This window comes from Falco naumanni, chromosome 1, assembly GCF_017639655.2.
Source record: "Falco naumanni isolate bFalNau1 chromosome 1, bFalNau1.pat, whole genome shotgun sequence".
Taxonomy (NCBI): Eukaryota; Metazoa; Chordata; class Aves; order Falconiformes; family Falconidae; genus Falco; species Falco naumanni.
The window spans coordinates 102,345,717-102,372,022 of record NC_054054.1 but is presented as its reverse complement, the minus strand read 5'-3'; the positions used below and the strand labels follow the sequence as shown (position 1 = coordinate 102,372,022).

Below are 26,306 nucleotides of genomic sequence, written 5' to 3'. Positions count from 1 at the left end.
AATGTCGGGGTGGAGCTGCCAGCTTGGTTCTCCATCTTCTAAATGGGCACACCAAAATGGAACCACAACAACTAGTCCCTGGTGGAAACTGTTGCGGGAACTATGCATCCACGTCTCTTTGCAGGGCATTCCCAGGGTTTAGGGGGACACACAACTATTAAAAAATGATGTCTGTGGCCATAGAACATAAAATCTTGTCTTTGGGACATGCAGAGCAGAAGCAAGAAGTATAGATGGTGTAAAAAGGCATCGCTCAGCTGCACGTGGGGCTTGTGCCAGGGATGGATCGGAGTAAATGGCTGTGTATCCATGCAGACAAGGATGGTACACATGGGGCTTGTGCCGGGGATGGATCCGAGTATATGGATGCATATCCATGCGGACAGGGATGGTAGGCTTCTACCAGGCAGGAACAGGCACAAAGCAGCTGTGTTTCAGAGGTGGGTTTTAGCATTACGAAGGCTGGTTTCCCTGACACGGAGCCCAGGGAGAGCCCTGGAGATCCAGGGTGGGATTCAAACAAGCTCAGCAGCAGGACTAAGTAAATATTGGGAGTGGCAGATCGATTCCACCCTGATTGCCACCGTGCTGGCTTCCTCCAAGCAGGCCGCCCGGACCCTCGCTCCTCATCCTTCTCAGCTGCGTGAGTCTGTGCTGTGGAAGCTGCTCGGAGAGATTGATTGGTACAATGGAGTGCTTTGCAAGGTGTAATTTTAAAGGCCATATTTCTCACTGTGCAACCATCAAAATGCAAAGGGTCAGAAGAAGCCTATATTTTTTTGCAATTCAGCTTTTAAAGTGTGCTGAAATATGCTTCATTTGTTGCAATTGCCAACAGCTTGCTGTTTCATACCGCTCTTAACAGGAGCTGGGGAACAGAGCAAGTCTGTTACACTTTATATGTTGTATAATGTATGTATGATTCTGGGGTGTGATGAGTTTATGCCAAATTTATCTTTGATTTCTGTATAAACAGCACAGAAAAAACGATGGGCTGCATTCTCTGTGTAACTTAGATAAAATAGAGCTATGGAGCTACTTCAGAGTACCTTCTGTGTGCTGTATATCTAAGGTTGCCCAAGCATATAATGAAGAAGAGGATCTGGAAATAAATGCCCGTTCTCTTTATCCCCCACCCCTGCTTTGGCAAGGACGCTATTTATTCTTGGCCTGTGTCTCTTCTGCTGTTGCTACTGTGAGCAGAACATGATCGCGTGGTGTTTCTGTAATAACAATGCTAAATAACCGAATTCTCCCCAGGAGAGGAGGGGGGTAGCTCTGTTTCTTCCCATCGGTTCCCCCCCATTTAAGGTGGCAGAGGATGAGTTCCTCTGCTCCCGTGTGTTGAGCAAGCGCAGCAGCAGCCTCTGGATCAGCTCAAAGACAGCAGGAAATGACCATCAGTGCTTTAGAATAAGTAAGTTAAGGACACCCTTGTTCTGTATCACAGAGCTAATAAGGTAATTATCATTATTTGTTCAAGTTCTATTAGATTTAGATTTTTTTGTTTGTCAACAGGAAATTGGGAATATATATGTGTATTTATTCTTGGTTTTCATGAAAATAATTTTGGAACAGGAAAATTACTACTTCTTCTTGGTAGCAGTAGGAAGGAAACAAAAAAGATCTTGTCTTTGTTAGTCTGCCTCATTTTTATGGTACAGGTATGCAAGGTAAAGCTTCGTATCCTGGTTGGGATGTCCGATCCCAGGATGATGGCATGTAGGCCCTGATCCTCAGCAGCTGACAGTTTCTTGGAGTGTGTTCATAGGTTGCTGTAAGGTAACCTATCAAGACATACGCAGAGAGCCTCTCCTGGTGTTTTATTGTGTCTCTTGGGTAACAAGATTTTTCTTCCCTGCTGTGAAAAGTGGCTTTGTATTAACAGTGTTCGGAGTCCACACACAGTGTGAATTCTTTTTTTTGTATTTACTACCTAAACTGGTATATTGTAAATATTGTTCCTCCTCATTATCTCACCCCTGATTTGCTTTCCTTGTGCTGCTCATCTGTTTAGCTAGTCAGGCAGATGTCATAGTGGTGAACATGGCTTTGTTAGAAATGCAGTGTAGAGGTCTTGCTCCAGGCCCACAGCTGTTGTGTTGAACCACCTTGAAAGCTTTGGGTGACATCTAAGTGCTATGTGAGCAGTGTTTGTCTAGCTTACGTCAGTAGCATGAAAGTTTTTAAATGACAGCTGTTAATCATGATTTAAATCATAAGGGAGAAGCCTTGATTTACACTGTTGTTGTTTTTTTTCTTGCTGTGCAGTTCTCCTTTTATTTGTTTTCATACAGCCAGATTTGTTCTCAGTCATTGATAAAATATGTTTTCTTTGAAACGAAGTATTCAGTCCTACATGAAATCTGCTGTTGCTCTTTTCTGACTGATGGGAGACACTTTATGCCTGTGTGTGTGCTTGGGTAGGGCAGGGAGCAGCTCCATAGGCTGTGCTTGTGCAGTACTTACAGGGTGGCTGTTCCTGCCGTGCCTGTGGGTCTGCGCGCCACTGCGGCACAGGCACCGCTGTAGTTAGTGTTGTTGTGATGTATGCGTGTGAAAGCTCAGCTGACCAGAAAAGTTAAAAGATTTTTCTTACTTATTCTAGATATAATATAAAAAAGCAGCACGCTTTAACTGCACAATGTTTTAATTCATCACCCTTTATCCAATGTTATACTTCTGATTTCTATACTTAATTGTTCTGTTGTTTAGAATCAATTATGCTTCAACAGGAATTGTCATCTTTTGAATTCACATTTATCAGATTTTAGGGGACAAATATGTTTCCTTTTAGTGCAAAATGATGCCAGGGTACATACTTTAATTCAGTGATGATTTTTCCACCCTAGTGAGAGGCTGGGGGTTAGTGGGAACTGCATTTAGCTTTTTGCCTTTAAGAGCACATCAAAAGCAGTCTCCTCAGAATTCATGTTAGAAAAAATCCAAATGGGCAAAGCCAGTCAGGGAGTGTCAGCTCCACAGCAGGGTGCTGGAGATGGTCCCAGTGCTGAGCTATGTATCAGTTTCAGAGGCACCTGACACTAAGAGGCTTCAGTGGTCCATTCCTGTCCCCCCGCCTCACACCAGCATATGGTGATCCCACTGCTCTGACTCCCGCCCCCATCTATGGCTCATGCATCTTTGCCAGGAGCTGTGAAGACGCAGCCCAACACAGTACCAATGAGCCCATCTCCCTCCCAGTGATCATGCCAGACAGGACTGGGCTCAGGCTCTCCCACCCCCACGCCCCTGACAGCCCCCCTCCCACTTGAGTGCTGTGAGCCAAACCCCTCCTGTTCCAAGTGATGGATACATGACAAGTCCTGCTGAGGCAGCCCAGCCTGTTATTAGGATCTCACTGGGTTCAGTTTCCTTTTTCCTCACAGGCTGAACTGGTCGTTGCTCCCTGGACTTTGGCCATCCAAGGCAACCTGCGGTTGTCAGCAACAGCCTGATTTGCTGGTGCTTCTGTCTAGGTCCATGTGCGCAGCACTTGGGACAAGTGTGTGACTGCTAGTAGTGGCAAAAATTCAGATCAGAGCCTGGCTTGAGGCTGGGCTGCTGGGAAAAAGCCCAGAGAGCAAGTGGAGGCAAACCCCGTGTATATGAAGGAGCAGGTAGAAATGTCTTTGTGCTGTATAGGGCTGTCGCCCTGGTCGGGCCGACCTGCTGTCATGGGTTTGGGACTGGGCCATACCTGTTCAGGCTTTCTGCAGTCAGGAAGCATTGCTAATGGCGCAGCTATGAGTCTGTTCACCAGCTGATCTGAGCTAGAGAATGTATTCACCCAGGTAGGAGCTGGATCAGAAGAATTTTGGCCTGTCTTGCCCTTGCAAAAGCTGTATAAATAATGAGAGGCAGAACTGAAAGCCTAAATTCTCCTCCCCACAGTAGGGTTATGCCATCCCTTGGGGAGCAGGTGTCCGCTTCCTCTAGGACTCTGCTAAAGGCTTAGCTTACTGGCTGTGCTGTAATAGGGAGAAGTGTTAGTATTCATAACTTTAAAGTATAATGTAGTGAAATAATCCTTTAATTCCATATGGTGTGGAAACTCAGGCACCTCAAAACTATACCATAGATATTTATTGCTGCCAAATGGTACGGGGTTTTAAATTAAAATATATTTAAGAAAAGAAAAAAAAAATAAAAGAGCTCAGATGAGCCACATAAGAGTGTTTTTGACGTGATATATAAGCTCTGTGAAAAGGGCTTTTGCTAAATTCTCAGTAGGTTTATTTATTTCGCTGTTTGTTACATGCTAACCAGGCACCGCTACTATGGAATTATCTAAAGTGGCTTAGGGATGCAGCAAAGCAAACTGCGGTCCTGGGAGGATGATGCTCCCTGTAGTCTGGAGCTCAGCTGCCCTTTCATCCTCCCTTATGCCTCCTGTACGTGATCCACTATCTCTGGCCTTCGTTCTTTTCCTTTCTGAGACAAAAGGCAAGAGAGCCATGTTGTTGTGGGTTATCCTTAGGAGTGTTTTATGGCTTATGCCCCCCATCCTTCCGTTCCACAGAAGTGTCTGACTGATGTAGTAAGTGTAGCGCTGCTCCTGTAGATCTAACCTCCTCCTAAGCCTGTATATTTAGGTCTCCCTTACCCTTTAACTTTGAGTGGCAGAAGAAAGCTGAGCAGAGAGCTGGTTTCCCTGGATGCAGCTGAATATGACACTTTCGCTGTCACAAAATAGGGCTGAGTATTTCCCTGATGCAAAAATAGTTCCATTAGATTTCAGGTCACCTGAAAAATCTCTCCACACCCTGAAAGAAGAGGTACTGCTAGTAGTTACTATTTATTGCAGCAGGTTTTGTGTTGATGCTTTTGCATTTATTTTGGCTTATTCATAATCTTAGCAGTTTCTGACCAGATTGTTTGTGACCTTTGGGTCTGAGCATATCTTTCTTTTTTGTCTTCATCAAATGGTCACTCGTAGTGTTGCATATCTTATTCGTTTCCTTCTCCCACCGCCATGGTGTCTTGGGAACCCTCTCACTCTTCGTGTGCCTTGTGGCTGTTCCCAGCACAGTGTCTGTTTTGTTATGGCTCTGCAGGGCAGCAGAGAGTGGTATGTGTGAAGTTTTTTGACTGTTTCTGAGCGGCAAGTGCTCTTCTGGAAGCCATGGTGTGGTGAGTTAACCTCAGCTGAGGGCCAAACACCCACCCAGCCGCTTGCTCGCAGCCCCCACCTCAGCAGGGCAGTGCGAGAAGACGTTTGTGAGTTAAAGGCAGCGAGATCACCAGTCACCATCGCAGGCGAAACAGCCTCGGCCTGGGGAAACCCAGTTTAATTTATTGCCAATTAACATAGATTTGGATAGTGTGAAATGGAACAAAAAATGAAACAGCACCTTCCCCCGCCAGCTCAGCTCTGTCGCTTTACCCCCACGTGTCCCTGGCGTGGTGTGGAGGGTCCTGTCAGCCCCCGCCATGCCTTCCCTGCTCCAGCCCAGCTCCCTCCCACGGGCGGTAAGTCCTTGAGGAAATATCCGCTGTAGCCTGAGCTCCCCAGGGGACACTTCAGGAATTCCTTCAGGGAATACCCACCTGCCCCCGGGTGTCCTGGGGGGCTGCAGGGGGGTCTCTGCGCCGGCTCCTGGGGCACGTCCTGCCCCCGTTGCCCCGAGCTGGCTGTCTGTAGGCGCGCTCCGCTTCGCCCCTCACCCCTCAGAGCTCGGGCAGTTTTGCCCTTTCTTAGATACACAGAGGCACTGCCAGCCACAGGAGGGCTCGGCTGTGGCGCCAGCTGGAGCTGGCTGGAACCGGCTGGAACTGACTGGAACCGGCTGGAACCGGCAGCCTCTCCTCAGAGGGGCTGCAGCAGTCCTGCTGCCCACACCTGGACAGGGACATCTGAAGCGCACGGGCTTCATAAGACTCATATCTGTACGAAAGGGAAGAATAAAAACCCAGGTGAGTGCAGGTGTTCTCAGGGCTTTTGTCTGGCTTTTTTTAATTCTCTTTGGCGGGAAGCCGCCTCACCGCGAGGAACCGTTGTCGCTACCATAGTAGCCCCCAGAGCAGTGAGTGGGATTATTGGGTCCGTAGTGTGCGATGTGCTCTGCAATCACCCATGGAGAAACCGTCCCTCTAAAAACCCCTCTAAACAGACCTGTTCTGGCACTCGCACTTCTTGGGGAGGGATTGGCTGAGGTGAAGAATCAGAAACAAAACCCACTGCTCGGTCCCAGCCCTTCGGCCAGCGGCCATCCTTCCACTTCTCCCCCCCCCCCCCCCCCTTTTGCTTTTTCAACTTGTAGTAGAAAAGTATAGTTACCTAGTTATCCAGTTCTGCTTGACTTCCAGTATCCTCCAATAGATTTAAAGGGATTACAAAATAATAGGTTGTGTAGCATGATAAAAAAATTCCAGAAATACAATGTGAGGATGCAAGGAATGACCAAAAACTTCGTGAAGTGTTTTGGAGATGTGGGTGCACACCAGAGCCGGTGCCATTCAGCCTGAGCAGACACACCAGTCACGGATTATTGCTGATTTTCACTGTTTCTGCATGTACCAGTCTTGTAGTCAGGGCGTCTTCGAGGCTGTGCAAGTTCATGGTGAGTCAGTGACACTCTACACGTTTAGGGTTTTGTGCTTTCAGTCTAGAAAATGTGTGTGTCTCCTGTTCGTGAGACCCTTTAGATGGATCCCTGCATGGATAAATGCACTGCCATTGTGCAGTGAAAGTTTGGAATCAAACGTGCTTTTTGCAAACCCTTCGTTCCTCACTCAGTGCAAATCAGAAGAGTAACGGCTGTGTTGATGTGGGAAGGTCCTGAGTGAGACACTGAGTAGACATCATGGGAGCTTCATGCTGGCTTTGCTTTTCACATGGGGTACCCTGAGGAATGATAAGGAACCATAGTTGTCAATGTTGCACCTTTTTCCAAGGACAGTTGCATTTTTTTAGGGTTCCCATGTACCCCAGAGTAATGCATAAAATGCATGTGGTATAACTAAAGATCCAGTCTTTTATTTGCAGACCTTTTTAGCAGCACTATGTTATTTCAGCGTTGTTTTAATTTTAAGTGGTGGGATCTGTGCGAGTAGATCGAAACGAACCATTGCCTATCCACATTAAGTGTTCTCAAGTGCGTTTGTGTGTAACTTTAGGATCTTGAAAGAAGGCAATGGGCACATTTCCATACTTTATTTTTTTAATTTAACACAGATTGATAGTTTTTGGAATAAAATGTAAACCCTCAACAGTCTGGCACACAGAGAAACTCAACCTGGAAAAAAAGAAAGGAAATATGGAAAGCTTTTAAATCTTGACTTGGACTTACTTCTGAGTTTGCTGTCTAGTCTATGCAGTTCACTTTGTTCCTATAGAGTTTCAGGCTCAGATATCTTGGTCATATTCTGTTATTCCTTGTAAATTGTGTCTAGAAAAATGACACCTGGTGGGTTTTTCTACTCTTCTTTGTAAATAGCTGGAATTTGTGATGTGGAAGTAGTATAAAACTGAGCTGTTATGACTAGTTAGCAAATAACTAATGTGTGAGAATTGTGTACAAAATAAATGGAGGCTCTAAAAATAAAATCTGAGACTGTAAAAAATTCTTTAGGCCCCAGTTACAATGAGGTTTTCCATCGAGTGGATTTTGACAGAAGACTGAGTCAGGGAAACTTGATCCATTTTCCTTTGGGTGGTTAAATTTTAAACCTGGGACCATAAAATTACAGCACACAGTGGCCCTAGATAAGATCGGTGAGTTATATATGAAGTATAAGACTTCTTGAATTCGTTATCCACCCCTCTGCCTCTAAAGAATGCTACCTAGATCTATGAGATCTGACTGATAAACCATTCCGATTGAAATAAAAATCTTTTTACTTGATATTTTCTTGCTGAGCTGTGGAATATTTAGTTTATTTATTAAATTGTAAGTGTTTGACAAATAGCTCTAGTTGTTACATTACCTTTTCTTTGAGCTGAGAGTACATCTGTGCCATTTTTTTCAGTTTTGCTCATGCATTAAAACTCAATTGTGTGTCTGAGGCTGTAGTTGTATGTACTTTCTCCTTTCTTTTGACTGGCAGGTAGCACCCAAAGCTGCCTTTTACTAATGAGGGGAGTACGGGATGAGGGTAAAGCAGCACACACATACCAAACTTGTAGATACAATTTGCTCTTCTAGTGGTAGGGAGAAACTGATGGTAACCATTAGGGCGAGGGTGCTTTGTGCACTCCTGTAGTGAAACCTGAGAGAGAACAGCAGTGTGTATAGGTGAACAGTGTGTACAAGTGGGAATGTATATCTGGGCAATAGAGCCAAAGTGTATGTCTTGTTTGCAGGCGCCTATAAAAGAGAATGTGTGTGAATTTTTGTGTGTGCTTGTGCAGCATGTTTCTGGAAGAACTGGGAGAAAAAGAGAAAAGACAGAAAAAAGCCGGGGGAAAGCTGGTGGAGAAAGTTCATGGAGAAGGAACTTTTAGCCTCCAGTTATGAAATATAGATGAATATGATTATCTATTCCTGTACAGTCTGAATAGAAATCACTGTGAATGTATTAATAATTAGAATAAGTTAGGAGGAGTTGTTTGGTATTGGTTATATGAATATTGGTAAGTGTAGCAAGCGTCTCGTGAAATACTCTGTTAGGTACCTCTGCATTTGCCTCTGCTGCCAGTATTTACATATGTGATTTTAAATCTAAGTTTCTGAAATTGTCTTTTTGCTAGTATTAACCTCAGGAGTAACCAGTCTTCACAGGAAGTTGATTCACACGAAGCATCAACAAGGCTAAAATAAAATTTTAATACATTCAAGCAAAATGTAGGGAAAGATACATTAAAACAAATATATACATCTTCAGCATTGCAGTAGATGTAGTTCGTATCTTCCTCTTGCTGTATATATGTATGTGTGCTTGTGGACCTGTGTGTAATGTATGTATATGGTAAATGTTCATTTCAGTGCACTGCTGTCGTAACATATTGACCTGCACAATCTACAGTGTAAGAGAAAGCAGATGTGTTCTCAATTGTATTGAAAATACAGTTTGTAATTTTTTGGTATTTTTTATTTAATACAACGCCAGTAAAGTTCATTAAAGCTCGTTTGAAAGGCAAGACTAATCTGATACCTATTAAGTAGATCATCTTGTTTTATGAACGTTGAGGTTAGTCAAGAATGTTTTATAGTAAAAAGCAGTGTTGTTAGGGGCTAGTCCAGCAAACGGCCTCCCCAGAGTGATGACTACTCCTTCCCTTGGGGAGATTGCCATTGATCTCAGATCCTGAATACTTCCATGCTGTAATGAGGGAGGGGTTAATTCTGTGCATGCTTTGATGTGATGGTAACTTTAAAAACCGCATCTGTGGCATAACAAACTTGAGAAGTCTAAAAGTTCCCAAAATGAAGGTCTTAAACTGTGGTTTCCTTGGGATGTGAATGTTGCCTCCTTCTACCTGCAGGGTGGCCTGCACAGGTGCTGTCCCATACGCGAGTTCGCTTTGCTCTCTGCATTCATGGTCTCGCTGAGATGCTGCCTTGGCACCAAGAGTGCACTGTGCTGGAGGCAGTGCTGCAAGCACCATGTAAATGCTGCTTTGTGTAGATGTGGGCTTGGGTTAAAGAGCAGCAGTGGACAAGGGGGCTTACCTGAACCAGGCTAAACTCCTGCTCTCTTTGTTTTTTCTCTTTTCTGCAGCTCAAGCCAGGTCAAAACAGTTGCCGAGACAGTGACAGTGAAAGCGCCAGTGGGGAATCGAAAGGTTTCCATCGAAGTAGCTCTCGGGAAAGACTCAGTGACGTAAGTAATACTCCTGCAGCCAAATACAGCTCTGATTAACCCCTGCTGTAATTTTCTGAGGGGCATAAGTCATAACAGGATTTAGTTTCTGGGATAGTTTGTTGCTAAAATCCCCTTCCCTTTGTGGGGGGTGGGAGAGGAAGATGTAACTTAGGTCTCCTGCCCCAGTTCAGTAAACTTCCTAAAGTTTGGTCTTTCTTAAAGAAATGTCTGTCTGTGTGAAAACTCTCGTTCATTTTGAGATAGTTGAAGGCCATTTAATGAAGTTAAAATGCTTTGCATAGTTGAGAAGTGGGATGGCTTCTTTTTACCCCAAGTGGGGGAGGAAAAGAATGTATTTCTTTGGGCTAAATACTGTCGTTATGAAAAGTATTAAGAGTGTCTAGAGAGACTCAACTAATTTATATATAATGAATTGATATAACATGGCCAACAATAGCATAAGCTCTGCCTTGATTGCTCTACCTAAACTGCTGTGGAAGGTCCTAAGATGGCGGCTCTATGGAGCTCTGTGTTTTTCTCCATTGAAGAATGCTGGCCATTCACTGAATGACGCGCATGAGTTACTTCAACATATGAATGACAACAGAAATCTTTCTGTTATTATTATTTATTATGTGTACCATCACAATCCTTGAGTGTTTTATTCATGGCTGTGGGTCCTCTGTGCTACACGCTTTACAACACAGGATATAAAGACAGCCCTGTCCCAAAAGAGTATCTAAATTGGGGATTTTGTAGGTCAGATCCTTTGCTGGTAAAAGCATGGGTAGCTACATCAGTCAGACCGATTTGTATCAGCCAGCAATATGGCCCTTCTTTTAACTAACCCACATTTTGGAAATGGGGATTTTATCAATAGCATGTCCATGTAGATTTAGATGACAGATACCAGATGGTGTCCTCGATAGACCAATCCAATAATACTGAATTGAGCAGACATTAAAAGAAATACCTTTGTAAAGGATATGTTTCGTTGTGCAAATGTAAACCTGAAGGCACACAGCTAGCAATTTCTGCTGAATTGTGCATATCACTGGAACAGCCGTCTGATTTTTTTTTATTTTTTATTTTTCCTGTGAAGGTGTGAATTCTGTAGCACTCTCCTCATACCTTTGCCACATTATTTTAGAAGTCCATTCCTCCCCCAGAGCCAACCTTTATGGTTACATTCAGCTAGACACTTCAGAGCCTGCCCTTCATAGCTGTCAGGTGAGGTCAGTCTCAGGACTGTAAGATGTCTTTTGAAGAAAAGAGTGAAACCAGAGGAGATAGTAAGTAAAATGCTCTGTACAGGTAGCGGTGGATGGAAGCTGACCATCAGCCTGTCACCAGTGCCATCCTAGCTTGCTTTGAGCCCTGTGGCAGCTGAGAAGTCACTGCAATGAACTTCACAGTTACATAGCACCTTGCAGCCAAAAATTTCACAGCTCCTTACAAAACACGGTTTTAATTTAGCCTTGTCACTCCCTTGCAATGTGCTGAGTGGAGAGCTCTGAGGCTTATTTGAGCTTCCCAGCAGCTCACAGCATTGCAGTGCCAGACCTGGCAGCGAGAGCAGAGTCCTGGTTCCCCTTGCACCGATCAAATACAGTTTTCCTCTGATGTTTTACAGTACTTTCCCTTTTTCTTGGCACTATGGTGAATTAAAAGGAAGTGGAGAGCAAATACAACTTCCCTAGTGCACCCGAGAGAGGACATAGGGATTCACAGGTTGCTCAAAAGGAACGTTATGTAAATATATGAGAAAATGTATATTTTAAAACGTTATACATAATGTATGTTTTGCTTAATAAGTAAGGTTCCTTTTTGCTTTGATAATTCATTGCAATACAAGCATGTCTCTCTGTGGTCTGGTGTTGCCAGTTCAGCTGAGACTTGAAAAACATGCACAAGAGAACTCTCATCTTGCCCAAGTGTGTGGTGGCCTTTCCCAGACTCTTTCAGTTAAGAATGTAAATACTGTTCTGCTTTTCTCTCTCTCCCAAAGACAAGCAGGTCCTGTTTTTAAGTGACAGGGCCTTACAAAGTGGTAGCGATACTTCCACTTCCAGCTATGGATGAGCCCGCCTTGAACTGTCCTCTTATGCATAAAGATGCATCAAGAGCTTAATAAGGTTATTTTAAATAGTATGTTTTCAAGGAGTGTGTTGTCTAATGATACCTACCAATTACTGCCCAGAAAAAAACCCTACAGACAAAAGAGTAAGTTTCATCTGAAGATCCTTTTCTGGTTTTACAACTATTTTACCAGAAAAAAAAATTGTACTCAGCGGAAGATAGAGCAAAAATATAAAATATTGCAGGCACATTAACCCTGAGGTCAGAAAGCAAATTTTGGACATGAAAGGTAATGGATCTCCACTGATGTAGCCTGACAGCATGTAAGATTAAGCATGGCTGCTGCATGGAAATATGTGTAATGAATGAAGTGCATACACTCTAGGTAGATGATCAGTTTTCAAATCCCTAGTTATAAGTAAGCTGCTGAAACAGAAATGTTAGCTTCATGAGCTTTAATGCGGAGCCTAAGTGATAGCTTAGTGACAGATGCAGAATGAGGGAGATAGTATAATGAATATCCAGTTGCAAACTGACATGTCAGTGACTTCATTCCCTCTCCTGTCAGATATCTTTCAATTCTGCATATTGTAAATGTACCTACAGTCCTTGGATAACGCAGATTGATGCAAAGTGTGTTTACAAGGGATGACTCCTTTCCAGGCTAATGAGATCCAAGCAGGTAATTTGCAGCATTTGCGAGAGAGGTGGTCAAAAATGAAAAGAAGATAATTCAATGAAAAGACCATGTTAAACAGGAGACTTCTGTCATAATGAGGCTTGAAATAGCATCAGACAGTAGGAAGAGGAATATCCTATGTTCTTGTCAGATGCAATGCAGTGAGACTGATTTCCATCAATTCCTTCTTTGTCTTCATCTCGCACACGTGTACACACATGCATACACCCCTCTGTGAGAGAACATAATTAGCAGAGAACTTGACCTCTGCTAGATTAGGGATAATGATTGCTTGAATGCTCCATTGCAAACATTTGATAGTGCCCTTATACATTTCCCCGTTTTAATTTCATAAACCCATTTCTCTCTGCCTTTCTCCCCTATATAGAATTTTTTGGAATGACAACTTGTTTTTTCCTTTATGGGCAGAGGTAGCTCCAGGGCCCTAAAAGAGAAATTGGAGAGCTGCTCCTCCTTTATATATAGGGTGCTCTAGTCAGTTTAATCTCATCAAAATCTTGCCAGTAGTAGAATTCATTTTGTTGAGATTTCGCTTGGAGACAAGATGGCAGCGCTTTCTCTTCTCCTCAGCTTGGAGCTCAGTCAACTTGTTTTCTGTATCTTTCTGTATATATTTATTTTTACTTGAGTCTTCTCACTATGGAATACACAAGATACTTTTTAGCCACATTTTAGAAAGCCGCCAGGAGTTTGTTTGAGGAAAACATGAGGAAAACATGTCAGGAAAACAGCTGATCTGGATGGCAAACATGTGGAGTATTCAGGGGTTCATTCACCTCTTTGATAATCAAAAACAAATCAAAAAATCCAATTTCTTTGGTACACATTCCTAAATTCCTGATCTGCAACAGAACTGAAACTCACACTGAGCTATAAAGTCATTGCTAGTCCTGTTAAAAACCAGCTGTCTGTGGAGCGAACCTTGCTCATCATTTTGGTAATGATGATGCAGTGGCAGTGCAAGCCTGCACTGGCAGGAGAGGGCTGACAAGTTTACCTGGGCACCCTCAGCCCTGCCTGCTGCCTCTGCTGTTGGTTCCAGGCTTGTAGTGAGGGGATCAATAGGAAAGGAGTCTCATATGGGGTCTTCAGCTGGGAGGCAGCACAGGTTTTCCACTCTTGGTGCACAACAGAAAGGTGGACTGACTGGCTTCTGCTTGCTTTTGCAGAACAAGAAATCATAGAGTCATGGAATGGTTTAGGTTGGAAAAAACCTTTAAGGTCATTGAGTCCAACCAATAACCCAGAACTGCCAAGCCCACCACTAAACCACGTCCCCAAGTGCCACATCTACACATCTTCTAAATACTTACAGGGATGGTGACTCAAATCACCTCCCTGGCAGCCTGTTCCAATGCTTGACATCCAGTGCCTCACCTTTTGATGAAGATATTTTCCCTGCTATCCAGTCTAAACCTCCTCTGGCACAACTTGAAGCTCTTTCTTCTTGTCCTGTCACTTGTTACTTGAGAGAAGAGACCGATCCTCCCTCGCTACACCCTCCTCTCGGGTAGTTGTAGAGAGCGAGAAGGTCCCCCTGAGCCCCCTCCTCTCCAGGCTGAACACCCCCAGCTCCCTCATGACACTTGTGCCCCAGCCCCTTCCCCAGCCCCTGCCCGGCTCTGGACACGCTGCAGCATCTCTGTGTCTGTCTGGGGGTGAGGGGCCCAAAACTGACCCCAGGATTCATGGTGCAGCCTCCCCAGTGCCGAGTACAGGGGGACGATCGCTGCCCTGGTCCTGCTAGCCACACAGTTTCAGATCCAAGCCAGGGTGCTCTTGGCCTCCTTGGCCACCTGGGCACTCTGCCGGCTCAAGCTCAGCTGACCATCAACCAGCCCCCCCAGGCCCTTTCCCGCTGGGCAGTTCCCAGCCCCCTGCCCCCAGCCCGCAGCTGCCTGGGGCTGCTGTGACCCATGGGCAGGACCCGGCACGGAGCCCTGTTGAACCTGATACAACTGACCTCAGCCCATCAGCCCCGCCTGCCCAGACCCCCTGCAGAGCCCCCTGCCCCCCAGCAGGTCAGCACTCCCCCCAGGCTGGTGTCACCAGCAAAGTGACTGAGGGTGGCTCAGCCCCCTCCCCCAGATCGTCGATGAAGACGTTAAACAGGGCTGGCCCCAGCACTGAGCCCTGTGAGCACCGCTTGTGACCTGCACCAGCTGGATGTAGCTCCATTCACCACCACTCTTTGGGCCTGGCCATCCAGCCAGTTTTTACCCAGCACAGAGCACTCCTGTCCAAGCCATGAGCAGCCAGTTTCTCCAGGAGAGAATGCTGTGGGAAACGGTGTCAAAGGCTTTGCTGAAGTCCAGGTAAACATGCACAGCCTTTCCCTCATCCACTTAGTGGGTCATTTTGTCACAGAGGGAGAGCAGGTTAGTCAAGCAGGACCTGCCTTTCATAACACTGTGCTGGCTGGGCCTGATCATCTGGTTGTCCTTTATGTGCCACTTGAAGGGCTTTAGGATGGTCTGCTCCATGGCCTTCCCTGGCACCGAGGTCAGACTGACAGGCCTGTAGCTCCCCGGATCCTCCTTCCAGCCCTTCCTGTAGGTGGGCATCACATTTCCTAACTTCCAGTCCACTGGGACCTCTGCGGTTAGCCAGGACTGCTGGTAAATGATGGAGAGCGGCTCGGTGAGCTCCCCCCCCAGCTCCCTCAGTAGTCTTGAGCAGATAACATCCAGCCCCAGAGACTTGCATGTGTCTACGTGATGTAGCAGATTGCTGACCATTACAGCCTGGGGGAAAGAGTTGGCATCTTTCTCTGTAGAATATCATTCTGGTTCTAGAACAGGGAGTGTGACAGGAATCTTTCCGTTTGTCCCCTACATGAAAGGTCTTGTCCTGGGTTCTCATCAGTGCTGACACACTCTTTCATGAGGGCTTCCTTTTCCCCAGTGCTTTGTAGCTGTGTGCTCCTACTGCAGTGTGTGCTTTGCCCTAACGAATAGGTTACGGTGAGGTATCAGTGAGCAGTTAAGGCGTGGAGTGCCCTGCCCAGCAGGTCTGTTGCTGTCTGCTTGGGGAAGGAAGGTGTCTGCACCCCCATCAGTGGCATCCTGTGGGCAGCTCATGGTTTTGGCCTTAAATATGGGATACTTTGAATTCTTTGTCTCTCGTTCCTCCCACCTGTGTATGAGTCCAAAGAAAGACCAGTTGAGGAACAGTCTTTGAGCTGTGTGCTTTGAAATCCTTCGTACTTTTCCTTCTCCAGAATATCCCTGCTAATCTTGATTGATCTAAAGCGGAGTAACACCAGCAAAGCTCTGTGTGTGTTTGTGTGTATGTGTGCCAGAAGCTGATCAGCTGCAGTGGCTGCTTCTTTGTGTGTGTGTGTATGCGAGGGTGTGTATGTGTGTGTTTGTGTGTCTGAGGTTGGGTGCTTAAATGCTTTGTTGCATTATGTTAATTCCTCGGCAGTGCAATCAAATTCATGTCGTAATTAAAGCTGTCAGTTGGAAGGCAAGCCAATCGCCAAGAAAACACAGCATAACAAATGAAGTGAAATGATTCTGCGTGTAGCTATACAATGCTTCGCCAGGCATGAAATTAAATAAGTAATTTGATGTTGACATCAGAAATTGAAATGATACCCACTGTTCCTTCATTCAGTCAGACCTGCATAAACAATAGCCAGAACAAATATGTACAACACAGTCCTTCTCCCCACCCAGCTCCCCAAGTAATGCACAATATATATGCAAAATGGGTATAACTGTGCCTTCCAAGACCTCAAGGATGTAATTTTCTTTGGTACACAATAAACTAATGCTTACATGAGGGTTACTACATTTTTGCTTTTTGCTCCTGGGCCAAAAGTTCTTCTCTTTAAGGAAGGAAGAGAAAAAAAAAAAAAAAAAAAGAAAAAAAAAAAAGAGTAAAAAAAAAAGCAGAAGAAAAATAACAAAATCAAACCCCCTTTTAATTTTAAGCAAGTGACTTGCGTTTTGCTGATGGGCACATGATGCAGGCTTCTGCTGGTGGTTGTGTGAATATCAAATAGTATATCTAATGTCGAATTTTGCAAAGGGTTTCGGAAAGTGAAACCATTACCTCTATTATAGGCACACTTTATATAAGAGATGTAGAACCATCCAGTACAGGATCACGACTCAGCATGGGCTTGTAAAGATGCTGCATACACAGTATCACATTCATCAGTTGGTACCAAGGCTGGGCACTGGGTAGTAGGATCCTTTCGCTATTGGGAGTTATCAAAAAAGGTGAGAAGCTGTCTTCTTGCATAGCCCTTGCTTCAGCGTATATGCTCTGTCAACACACAGTTCACAACACAGCTAACTTAGTCATTCATGCATGTGCAATACAGTCTTACTTCAATTAAAAAGAGTTTGCAAACCGTACTATCCATATGCAGCATGCAATGTGTGAAGGGCTATATTTCCATCCAGAAAACTCAAGTTCCCTCAAAGTGCACAGTTGTTTCTTTTCAGTAAAAGTCATTTGACTGCTATGTTTCAACTGTCCTCCCATGGCCATTGCAGCATTGCTTTTGAAGGAATGGAAATATTCAGTGGGAAATATTTTGTTTGCTTATTCTTTTTTTTTTTTCCTTTTTGTTGTTTTGTTTTGATACTTGATCCTTCCAAAACTTGGAATAAAAATTACACACAGATGCAGAATGCAAACTTTGGAGCTTTCAGCCTGTAAAGTAAGTTTTAAAATTTGGGAGTGAAAGAGTGGGACTCGATTGGCATCTGTACATAGCTTAAAAGCAGTTATAATGATTGCGCACGTTGTACTTCGTGGGTAGATCTCTAGCCTAAATTAAAAGAATTTAAGTGGCAGGAAGCAGAAAGCAGAATGAGTAAAGTGAAAGGCAGTATATATGATGTACTTTACCAGAAGAGTAAATGCACTAGACGCTAAACTAGAGTATGCTGAAATGCTCTGTCTACCAGGTGTTGCAGATCTGCAGTCTACGGGCTGTAGTGGCTCACAAAACCATTGTATGTGGCCCACGAAGGGAACTTTCTAGCTGGAAGCGGTAGCTGGGCTGTGTCATGTCTGGGGCTGTGGGTACCAGGTTGTTCCTAGCTGCATGGTCACAGGGATGCAGAGGGAAGCAGTGCAGTCAGGCTGAGCCCAGGGGTCTTGCGGCGTGTGTTCCTGTATCCGCGCTGCCCATTCCTCTGCACCACAGTGTGATGCTGTTGAAGAGTTGCTTTCAGGGATGTTGTCACTGGGACCAGGTGGGTCTTGATGTGGATGATCGTGGCAGAGGGAGCATGAGGCCCCAGAGCAGCAAGAGTGGGGCCAGAAGGACCTAGGAATTTATTTATTTCTGTGGAGCTCCCCTTGCATGCTGATAACAAATCCATAGACTGCAGATCTCGAGTCCTTCAGTAGCCACGACATAGAAGATAGAGAGTATTAGGGGGCAGGAACCACATACCTTCCAAATCTCTGTAGCACTTCTGTTTGTTCATATAAGATGTCCCAAAAGATTTTGTTGGATTTTATGATAGTGGTACCCTTATGACTGCCAAGGTAATTTCCTCTTGCTGAGTCTTCAGCTTCTAATGTCTTAAACCAGAAGGCCTTCCCATATAAGTACATAACCTCTCTAAAGCTCTCTTTTTAGTAGTGCTTTGGTGAGCACGCAGTAATATTCTGATTATTTGCAATGAATTTTGTGGCTAAATTTAGATTTCTTAGCACAATCTATTTCTGTCATGCCAAGCTCAGTAAAAAGATACTGTAGGACCCTTGTAGGGGGTTTATTTTCTTTTATGTCAGTGCTGCACTCCACAATCAGAAATGGGGAGAATTTGCTGTAAGGATCCCCTGCAATAGTGTCTCAGAACAGGGATGACAACGATGCAAATTCCGCATGTTTCCAATGTTTTGCCAAGGCTGGCTGGGGCCCCTGTGCAGTTCCTGGTAATCACTGAACTGTGTCATTGCTGAGAGTGAGGTTGTGCTAAGGAACAGGAATTGAACTCTGAGGAGTTAAAGACTGGTCATCTGGACTACCCACTGCTCACTAAAGAATTATCCTTCGTGTTTTGCTTCGTTGTTCATTGACTAGCCTGGCTTGAAATGTTTGAGGTGATAGGGCTGTAGCGTTGGGAGCTGTTCACCCTTTAATATAACAGCCAGTGACCTGGATTAGGACTGAGATGTTTAGGTCTCTCACCATGTCTCTAAGAGAACCTGCTGTGTAATCCCCATTGCTTAGATGAAAAACTAATGAAACAAAACCCTTTATCTCCTTAATTCCTGTGAACGTAGATGTTGTGATCGTGTCCCACTTAAACTGAAATTCATGATGCATTTTTTAAAACATTTAAATCTTTTGATTGTTTTTTAGTGGTAGTAATACTGCTTTTAATAATTTTTATGGGTTTGAGTTTTGGAATCTGTTCCGTACTGCAGATATGTGTTGTGTTTTTTTTCTTTTCTTTTTAAATCCTTGGTTTGTCAAACAGTGTGGACATCCAAATGGGAAATTGTAGTGACTGGGTTCTCCAGGAAATGGTACATTGACTGAAGCAGCTTCTCTGTGCCCACGCGTTCTTTACATTTCAGACTACTAATTATGTTTACAAAATGTCTCATTTTAGAAAAGCAGTGTGTGTGTACTAACCGGGGCCTTTCGGGAATAAATTGGCAAACAGGTCATACACTGAAAAAGTCATCCAAACCCACCGGGCTTTTTGTTTTGAAGTCAGCCTAGTTTTTTTCTTTTCCCCCTCCTGCCTGCCCCTTTGTGGCCACAAAGCTGAGTAGCTGGAGTCCAGGGCATTGAATGTCAGCATGTCAGGGAGGCTGGTTGATGAGTGTCTGTTTAGTCTCAGTGCAGGGCGAAATGCCATCATTAATTCATTACCCAGCTGCCTGTCAAATAAATTGGCAATTACGTCCACCGCAGAAGCTTGGAATTCAGTAAATAGCACGTTACCATCTCAGACTCGTTGAGAGATGTAAAGGGAAAAATTAAGCAACACCGTGTTTGTTTCAGTAGCAGATGACAAGGGGCAGCACATTGGTGCTGTGATGTAGTGATGAAAAGCTTGGAAAGGGCTGGTAATGAGCTATGTGGATTGGAACGTGTTAAAAACCATCACTGACTTTCCATTTTGTCTTTGTGTTTTTATTGCAGAGCTCAGCTCCTTCCAGCTTGGGAACAGGCTACTTTGTAAGTGTATCTCAACTTTAACACATGTGCCTCTGAACAGCATAGCATTACTCCTGAAACGGAAGTGCCTTATTATATAGAAACAGGGATAAATAACCAATCTCAGTCTGCTCAATAGGTTAACTTATCTCTTTCTATTTCTTCCTCCACAAATGCATCGTAAATAATATATCAGACATGATGGTCAATGTTTTCCTGAACTAATTAGGTGTTATACTAATTACTACATAAATTCTAGCAGCATTTAATTTACACAATTATAGCAAATAAAATGAACCATGGTCTTACCAGTTCTCTAATCTGAGACGGTAGCATCTTGATTTCCCCTTGTACCAATTCTTACTGAATCATAGACTTTAAAGAGCCCATCATGGTGGTCTTGTCTCATCTGCTGTGTACCACAGTCCAGAGAACACGACAGCAATTTCTGCCTGTTGGTTTAAAAGGCCCATGTCTCACAGATTGTCTTGGAAAACACAGCTGTAATTGTATTTATGCTAGATTCACATTTTATGTCGTGAGAAGAGGATCAGGCCCCAGATGGTTTGATAATTGTTCAGTCTTTTTTTTGGTCATTTATTTGCATGCCTCTTTATTGATTTAGCAGTCTATAATCCTACCTTTCTACCTGTTTATTCCCACATTCATCAGTCTACCTTTTCCTTGCACAGATAAGTTTGGGAGTAAAAAATGCTTTCCAGTCAAGCCAATGCACTGCTTATTTTCCTCCAAGATTTGTATTTAAATTGCTCATGTCCTGTTTCCCTTGTAATTTATGCTGTATTCTTCAAGCATGTCTTTTCTGCATTTATAATATCTGCAGGAGAAATAGAGCATTATGTATGTCCAAAAACAGGTGGGTAAAATGCAGTGAGAGTTTCTATAGCATTGCTCTGTATAGTTAATAATATAATCAAAGCCTGCTTCTATCTTTTCATCAAACTCTGGGGGAAATAAAACTATATAGTCTTCGATTACACGATGGAAAAAATTTGTTGCTCTCTTGTCAGATTCCCAGAGAGTAATTTTCTTCCATTAGTACATGGTGAAATTTAGTCTTTTTTCATAGAGGTCTGTGATCGTATAAGAAAGTTATGGGATTAAACTGTGTGCGTGTGACCTCACATTTAAGTGTAAAATGCAAGCACAAAAATTGCTTAATACCTCAAGAAATGCCGTGTCCTGCTGGATTTACACTGGACCTCTGCACAAACTAAGTGTCCGTTCTTCTGCCAGTGGTAAGGTCTCAAAAGAGCATGATCAATTGAAAATGTTTTGCCATAGTTTTTCTAATTATACCAAAGCCCAAATCAGTGTAAGGTAAGTTGTGTAACAGGAAAAGAACTGGTTTGTTTTTTTCAACACTTCCTCTGTTTTGTGTCATGTGTATTTTTAAGAGGGAGGGGATGAAGGGAAAAATAACATCAAATGGCTCAACGTTTATTTTGCGTTAAGGCTAAAACTTGAAAGTCTTTCCACAGCTCGGAGTGATTTGCTTGCCTTTGGGCATCTAAAATTCAGATCATATGAACGTATACAGACATGCTCAGGAGTGGGACAAATATAATACAGGATGGAAGGCTTTAACATATATAAATAAACCTTGTTCTCCTTATAGCAAGAGCTGAATATGCATGCTTTAAGAACAATGTTCAGCTTCATCTTTAGGAAGCAGAGGTAACAGAAGAAAAGCCATCTGCTGTTCCCTTGCACCATACTGTCTGTGGGTTGGTCCAGTAAAGTGAAAATCTGGAAGGTGTCAACATCCCCTAAGCTCCAGCGAAAAGCTTTAAAGTTTCCAATTCTCCCGAGTTAAGGGTTTAGTAACAAGAAGAAGCTTGACATCTTCTAGTGCCAATGTATTGGTACTTTACATCATACTAATTTGGATCTGTGTAGGTGGAGGAGACATCCCTTACTAGGTTCCATTAATATGATACATTTAACTGCACTGTCTCTTATGTATAGTCATAGTAACAAGATTTCTTTAACTTTCTTTTTCTTTCTTCACTAATAGCTGAGTAGATAGAAAACATCCGTCAGTTTCAATCTTAAAGTCATTTTTGCACTTGCATAGTCTTGAATGAAACGTGGCAGGTTTTGTACTCCCTTTCCACTTCAGAAAATTGTTTTCAGGATTATCTTGCTTATTGTTTTTAAAAAGTCCGTACCCTTATTAACTTAACATGGGGCAAATAAAACCCAGATGTGTTTTGCGGTACCAGACAATGAGAAAAATGCTCCAGGATGATCCAATTAGCATGTGTTTCTGATAAATGTAATTATTGTATTATCAAAGTGCAAAAGAATACGCACTTGAATTGACTTTTTCCCAAAGCTTTTAACTAGAAAAGACTGTTAGTTTTTGTGTTTAGCGTTAACCCAGAACATCAAAACAAGGGTCATTGGTTTCAAATAAAACAACACTAGTTCTTAGTTTAATAGATAATAATAAAGCTTTTGCCTGTGGAAATTATTGATCAATATATGTTGTGCTTTGAACTACAAAATATTATATACTGTAGCAGCACCAAAGGCAATGCAGGCAACCAGGTAAGTTAAAATGTACTAGTAGTAGATTCACTATCAACCACATATGCTACAGGAAGCAGGAACGCAGATGGAAGCAGGTTTTATTCAGAAATGAATGAATGCTGAGGTATGGATTAATTAGCTTGTATTTGCTGTTGAAATCAAAGCAATAATGGAATCTGGTATGTTTGGTCCATGTTACCTAGCATGTACGTAATGGAGCTAATACTTGTCAGACTTGGAATCTCCTTTAAGAACCGTGTGTGTGCCAGGCACTGGGATTTGATGGGTGGTGGGTCATGTCTCTGCAGTGTTTGTGGATGCTGTGCATGCTACAGCAAAGCAAAAGTTACTTTTGGATCTTTTTATTCTGTAGAGAGCCTCTTGAGTTCACTGAGTGCTTAAGGAAATGTTTATAAACCTGACACTTTGCAGTAATACAAAACCATTTTTCTAATATCTATGTGATAGTTCCATCCCAGTAATTCGTTATGCACTTGCAGTAGTAGTGGTGAAGGCTGAAATCTTGCCTGGTTTTATGCCGTAACTAGGTATGTTTCTGAATGGCAGATTTGGAGACTGTATTCTTATGTTCTTGTTGCCTCTGCATTAGTGCTTCTTGGAAAGAAGTACGTGAAGGGAAAACGCACGTGCTTAGGGGAGGACATTCACACTGTTGGCTTTGGCAACCCACCTTTGTTGTGAAGTCCATGGAGAGGGCTGAGAATTTCCATGAAGTGATTCAGGCTAACTCAGACCTAGCCGGGATGATCAGAACTGCCACTGATTAAACAGACTTTCTAATTAGGTACCTTCAGCAGTGTGGGACATGTGTGAGTAACCATTGAATGAGTGTTAATGATGCAAAAGTTGTTGAGCAGTTCTAAGTATCTCTACAAGTTTTTTTCTGGTTAGGAACAACTTACCTTCTGCTTCTTTCACAGGTGCTAGTATGCTCTGCAGATTTTGTTGAAAAGTGATTTTCATTCTTGCTGGAATCTCTTTCACCTGTCTTGGCACTCCTTGTCAGAGTGGATACTTGCCTATCCTTTTTACATATTACTAAATCAATATCCAGCAAAGAGGAGACAGAGGTAAAAAAATCTTTCTAGGTCTGGTATAAGCCTTTTGTACTGGCCTGACTTTATTGTTTTCTATGGGATCAGTCCAGTTTGATTGGTGCATGTGAAAAAAAAGCTTGGGATGCGTTGTTAATGTTGGTGCACCCTAAGAAATCCTAACTAAATGCTTCCTGGAAAAACTCCTAGTTTTCTTTGGTTTGTTTTTTGGTTTTTTTTTTAAATAGCAAATTGTCATTGTCTCTCATCAGAGATAGATTAGAAGGTAGATTACATCTCACTGAGAAGTCAGATCAGGTAATTGGAACGTAGTTAGGATTTTAGGGGAAAAAACCTACCTTTTTAGTGTTTAAAAAAAAAGTTAGGTGAATTTTAATTATGTGAGTTTTTAACATTGTCCAGCTGTTTATGATTTCAGGACGTTGGGAGAGAAGTTTTGGAATATGATTGGAAGCTGAATAATAGTAAAACTTTTTCTCTTCTCTGACTACAGATAATGATGTTTGCTAGTTTTCTTTGTCTGTCTCACACCCAGCCAAAGTCACGTTAAAGGATCCAGGTGGTTCATTGGTTTGCAGCACAAACCAAAACAGAATTCAAAACCTAAATAACTGAGTATTTTATTTTTAAACGACAAACCCAATTCCCAAGATTGTCAGGTTCTTTGGCAGCTGTACAGTTTCTCTGTTTATGGCAACTTCTTTCCGTTTCTTGCATTGGTCTGCTTTTCAAGTCTTTGTGGCAATTTCTGAGGGTTTTCTGTTCCTTTTTTTAATGCTTATTTTTGGTTAGCAGGTTCCCCCCCCGCCCGCCCCCCCCCCCCAAAAAAAAAAAAAAAAAAAAAAAAAAAAAAAAGCAGAGACAATGCTTTTGCTCCACCTTAAAAAAAGGAAGAAAAACGAAAAATGTGATTTGCACATGGGCTGGTGACTCAGACAAACATAAATCGTGAGCATATTCCCAAAGGCTCCAGCTAATCAGTTGTGCTATCCAATTTGGCCCTGAGTGGGTTCGGTTCAGCAGATGTTTGCGTAGTTACAGCATGCCACTGGGACACTGTGTTGTGCAATGTTGCATTACATTACTCAGAGCTCTAAAAACTCATCCCAAGGAGAATAAGTGGAGCACCAGTGGTATTAGTATAGAGATGATGGAAAACCAGTATTTGGCCTAGATAAGGCCAGCTATTTCACTATGCAATAGTACTGATTTTCACCCAAGACATTACCTTACAGAAGAAACGTGGAATTAGTTATACCAGCACATTCTCTGGGCTCATATTCTCAGGTAGAGCCCTTAAACCCAGTCTGTTTTCCTTCAGTGCCCGGTCTGTATGCAGTGGCATGATCCTGAGTAGCCTGTGTTTTGTTCTTTGAGGTGGTCAAATGTGTGATGTTGTTGACCCCCTCAGGTGGGAGTGCGTTTAGAGAGTACAGTAAAACCTAATAGTTTCCACAGGAGAGAAACAGATTAGATCAAAAGTATCATTTGAAAGAGGTTTAATAAATTCAGCCAGCTAATGTTACAGGAGGGATATGATACCTTACTCCACATCGTGTACATGGTGAGGTTGGTAAATAAAGACTTACTGTTCTTGCAGGTGGGTTTAGTTGCTCAGCTCAGCTCTTTTTTGTGCTTGACTTTAGAAGCTAAACATTTAAATGTATTTTGCTTATGTAAAAGTGTGTATCTGTCGGAAATACCATGGGGTCTACAAAAGCACTACAGCAGTGGCGTTTTGGATGCTGTCATACAGTAAGCTGTCACGTCCCCTGTGAACACAGTTGAAAAGGCAATCCTTGTTACCCTGTGTTTGGCACTGTAAATCATTGTTAACAAATCCTAATTTGCCTAGTAGGGTAATGAATGATCTCCAGTTTTCTCACTCTAATTAGTTTTACCAACTATTATTGTGAAGGGTATACTAAAATCCATTTTAGCTCCACTTCAGAATCTCCATGTGCCCATTCTTTGCAGAAGTGAAGCTGACAACAAAGGTTATGATTCTTCTGATAGTAAATTCAGATTCAAGAAAAGTGGACAAGATCCCCAGTAGGAATTTGTGAGTTGTAATTACTTATTAGTATTTGCAGACCTCATTGAAGCAGATACGGTGTGGACCCGTGAGACCTGGAAACCCTTGTGTTTCTTTATCTGAAATCTTCTAGGTGTTGTCTTTTGTTTTCCAGGAGCCATTGAAAATGCAGTTTATTATAACAGCTGCTGTAAGGGAGGCATCGTCATTGCCAACTAAATGCATTACATGTAATAAAATATACCCCAGGTCTATTAATTTTAGCATTTATAAACTGTAGTGGTGTTCCTAGGGAGAACTGAAACTCATTAAAGAGTTTGCTAACGATATGACCATCAAAGCAAGAACAGCAGCAAAAGCAGGCATGCGTATGTTTCCAGCATCCCACTAATAATGAGAATAACTGGAGCAAAACAATTGGTTTTGGAGAGCGAAACTGTATTTTTCTAGAAGTTAAGAAAAACACATCATATTAACTCAATATTTGAGGAATGTTTAGGCAAGCAGAATAAATTACCTGGGTAGGAATTTGGTCAAGGCAAGTTTCTACTCTGATCATCGCTTTGAATGGGGATGATGAAGGTCTGAGTGATTTTTGCAGCCCTTCTGAATGGTGTTGCCTCGTGCACTGTAGACCTCTGCCCCAACGCCTGCTCGTGCCTTTTGAATAAAATGCTTTGAATTTAGAAAACTAATCCTCACAGTTTTTCTTTTCTTTGGGTGAAACTATATTGTCCAAATCTTAAACAAGGAAAGCTGGGGACAGCAGTAGTCTCTTACCCAACTAAGCAGAACTGAGAGCAGATCTCAGAATATCGGGCGTTTCAGGTTTGCCCCCTCATTGCTGAAAAAGATTTTCATCCTCTGTGTGAACAGTGCAGTGATTCATTTTTTTAGGACAGACCCATATAAATTCGGTGATTCAGGAGACAATGTCCCCAAGGAGTTACCACTTACGATTGAGCAGTG

The 26,306-nt window shown here is 42.9% G+C and overlaps 1 protein-coding gene across 6 annotated transcripts in view; it reads left to right on the top strand.

Annotated features, from left to right (window-relative positions):
• Positions 1 to 26,306, top strand: part of AUTS2 (activator of transcription and developmental regulator AUTS2) — a 791,335-nt gene that overhangs the window by 344,804 nt on the left and 420,225 nt on the right. For all 6 annotated transcript variants that reach the window (XM_040613308.1, XM_040613316.1, XM_040613325.1 and 3 more), the window contains 2 exons: positions 9,664 to 9,765; positions 19,656 to 19,691. In XM_040613308.1, the coding sequence (XP_040469242.1) occupies positions 9,664 to 9,765; positions 19,656 to 19,691 (138 nt within the window). The remainder of the gene's footprint in view (positions 1 to 9,663; positions 9,766 to 19,655; positions 19,692 to 26,306) is intronic.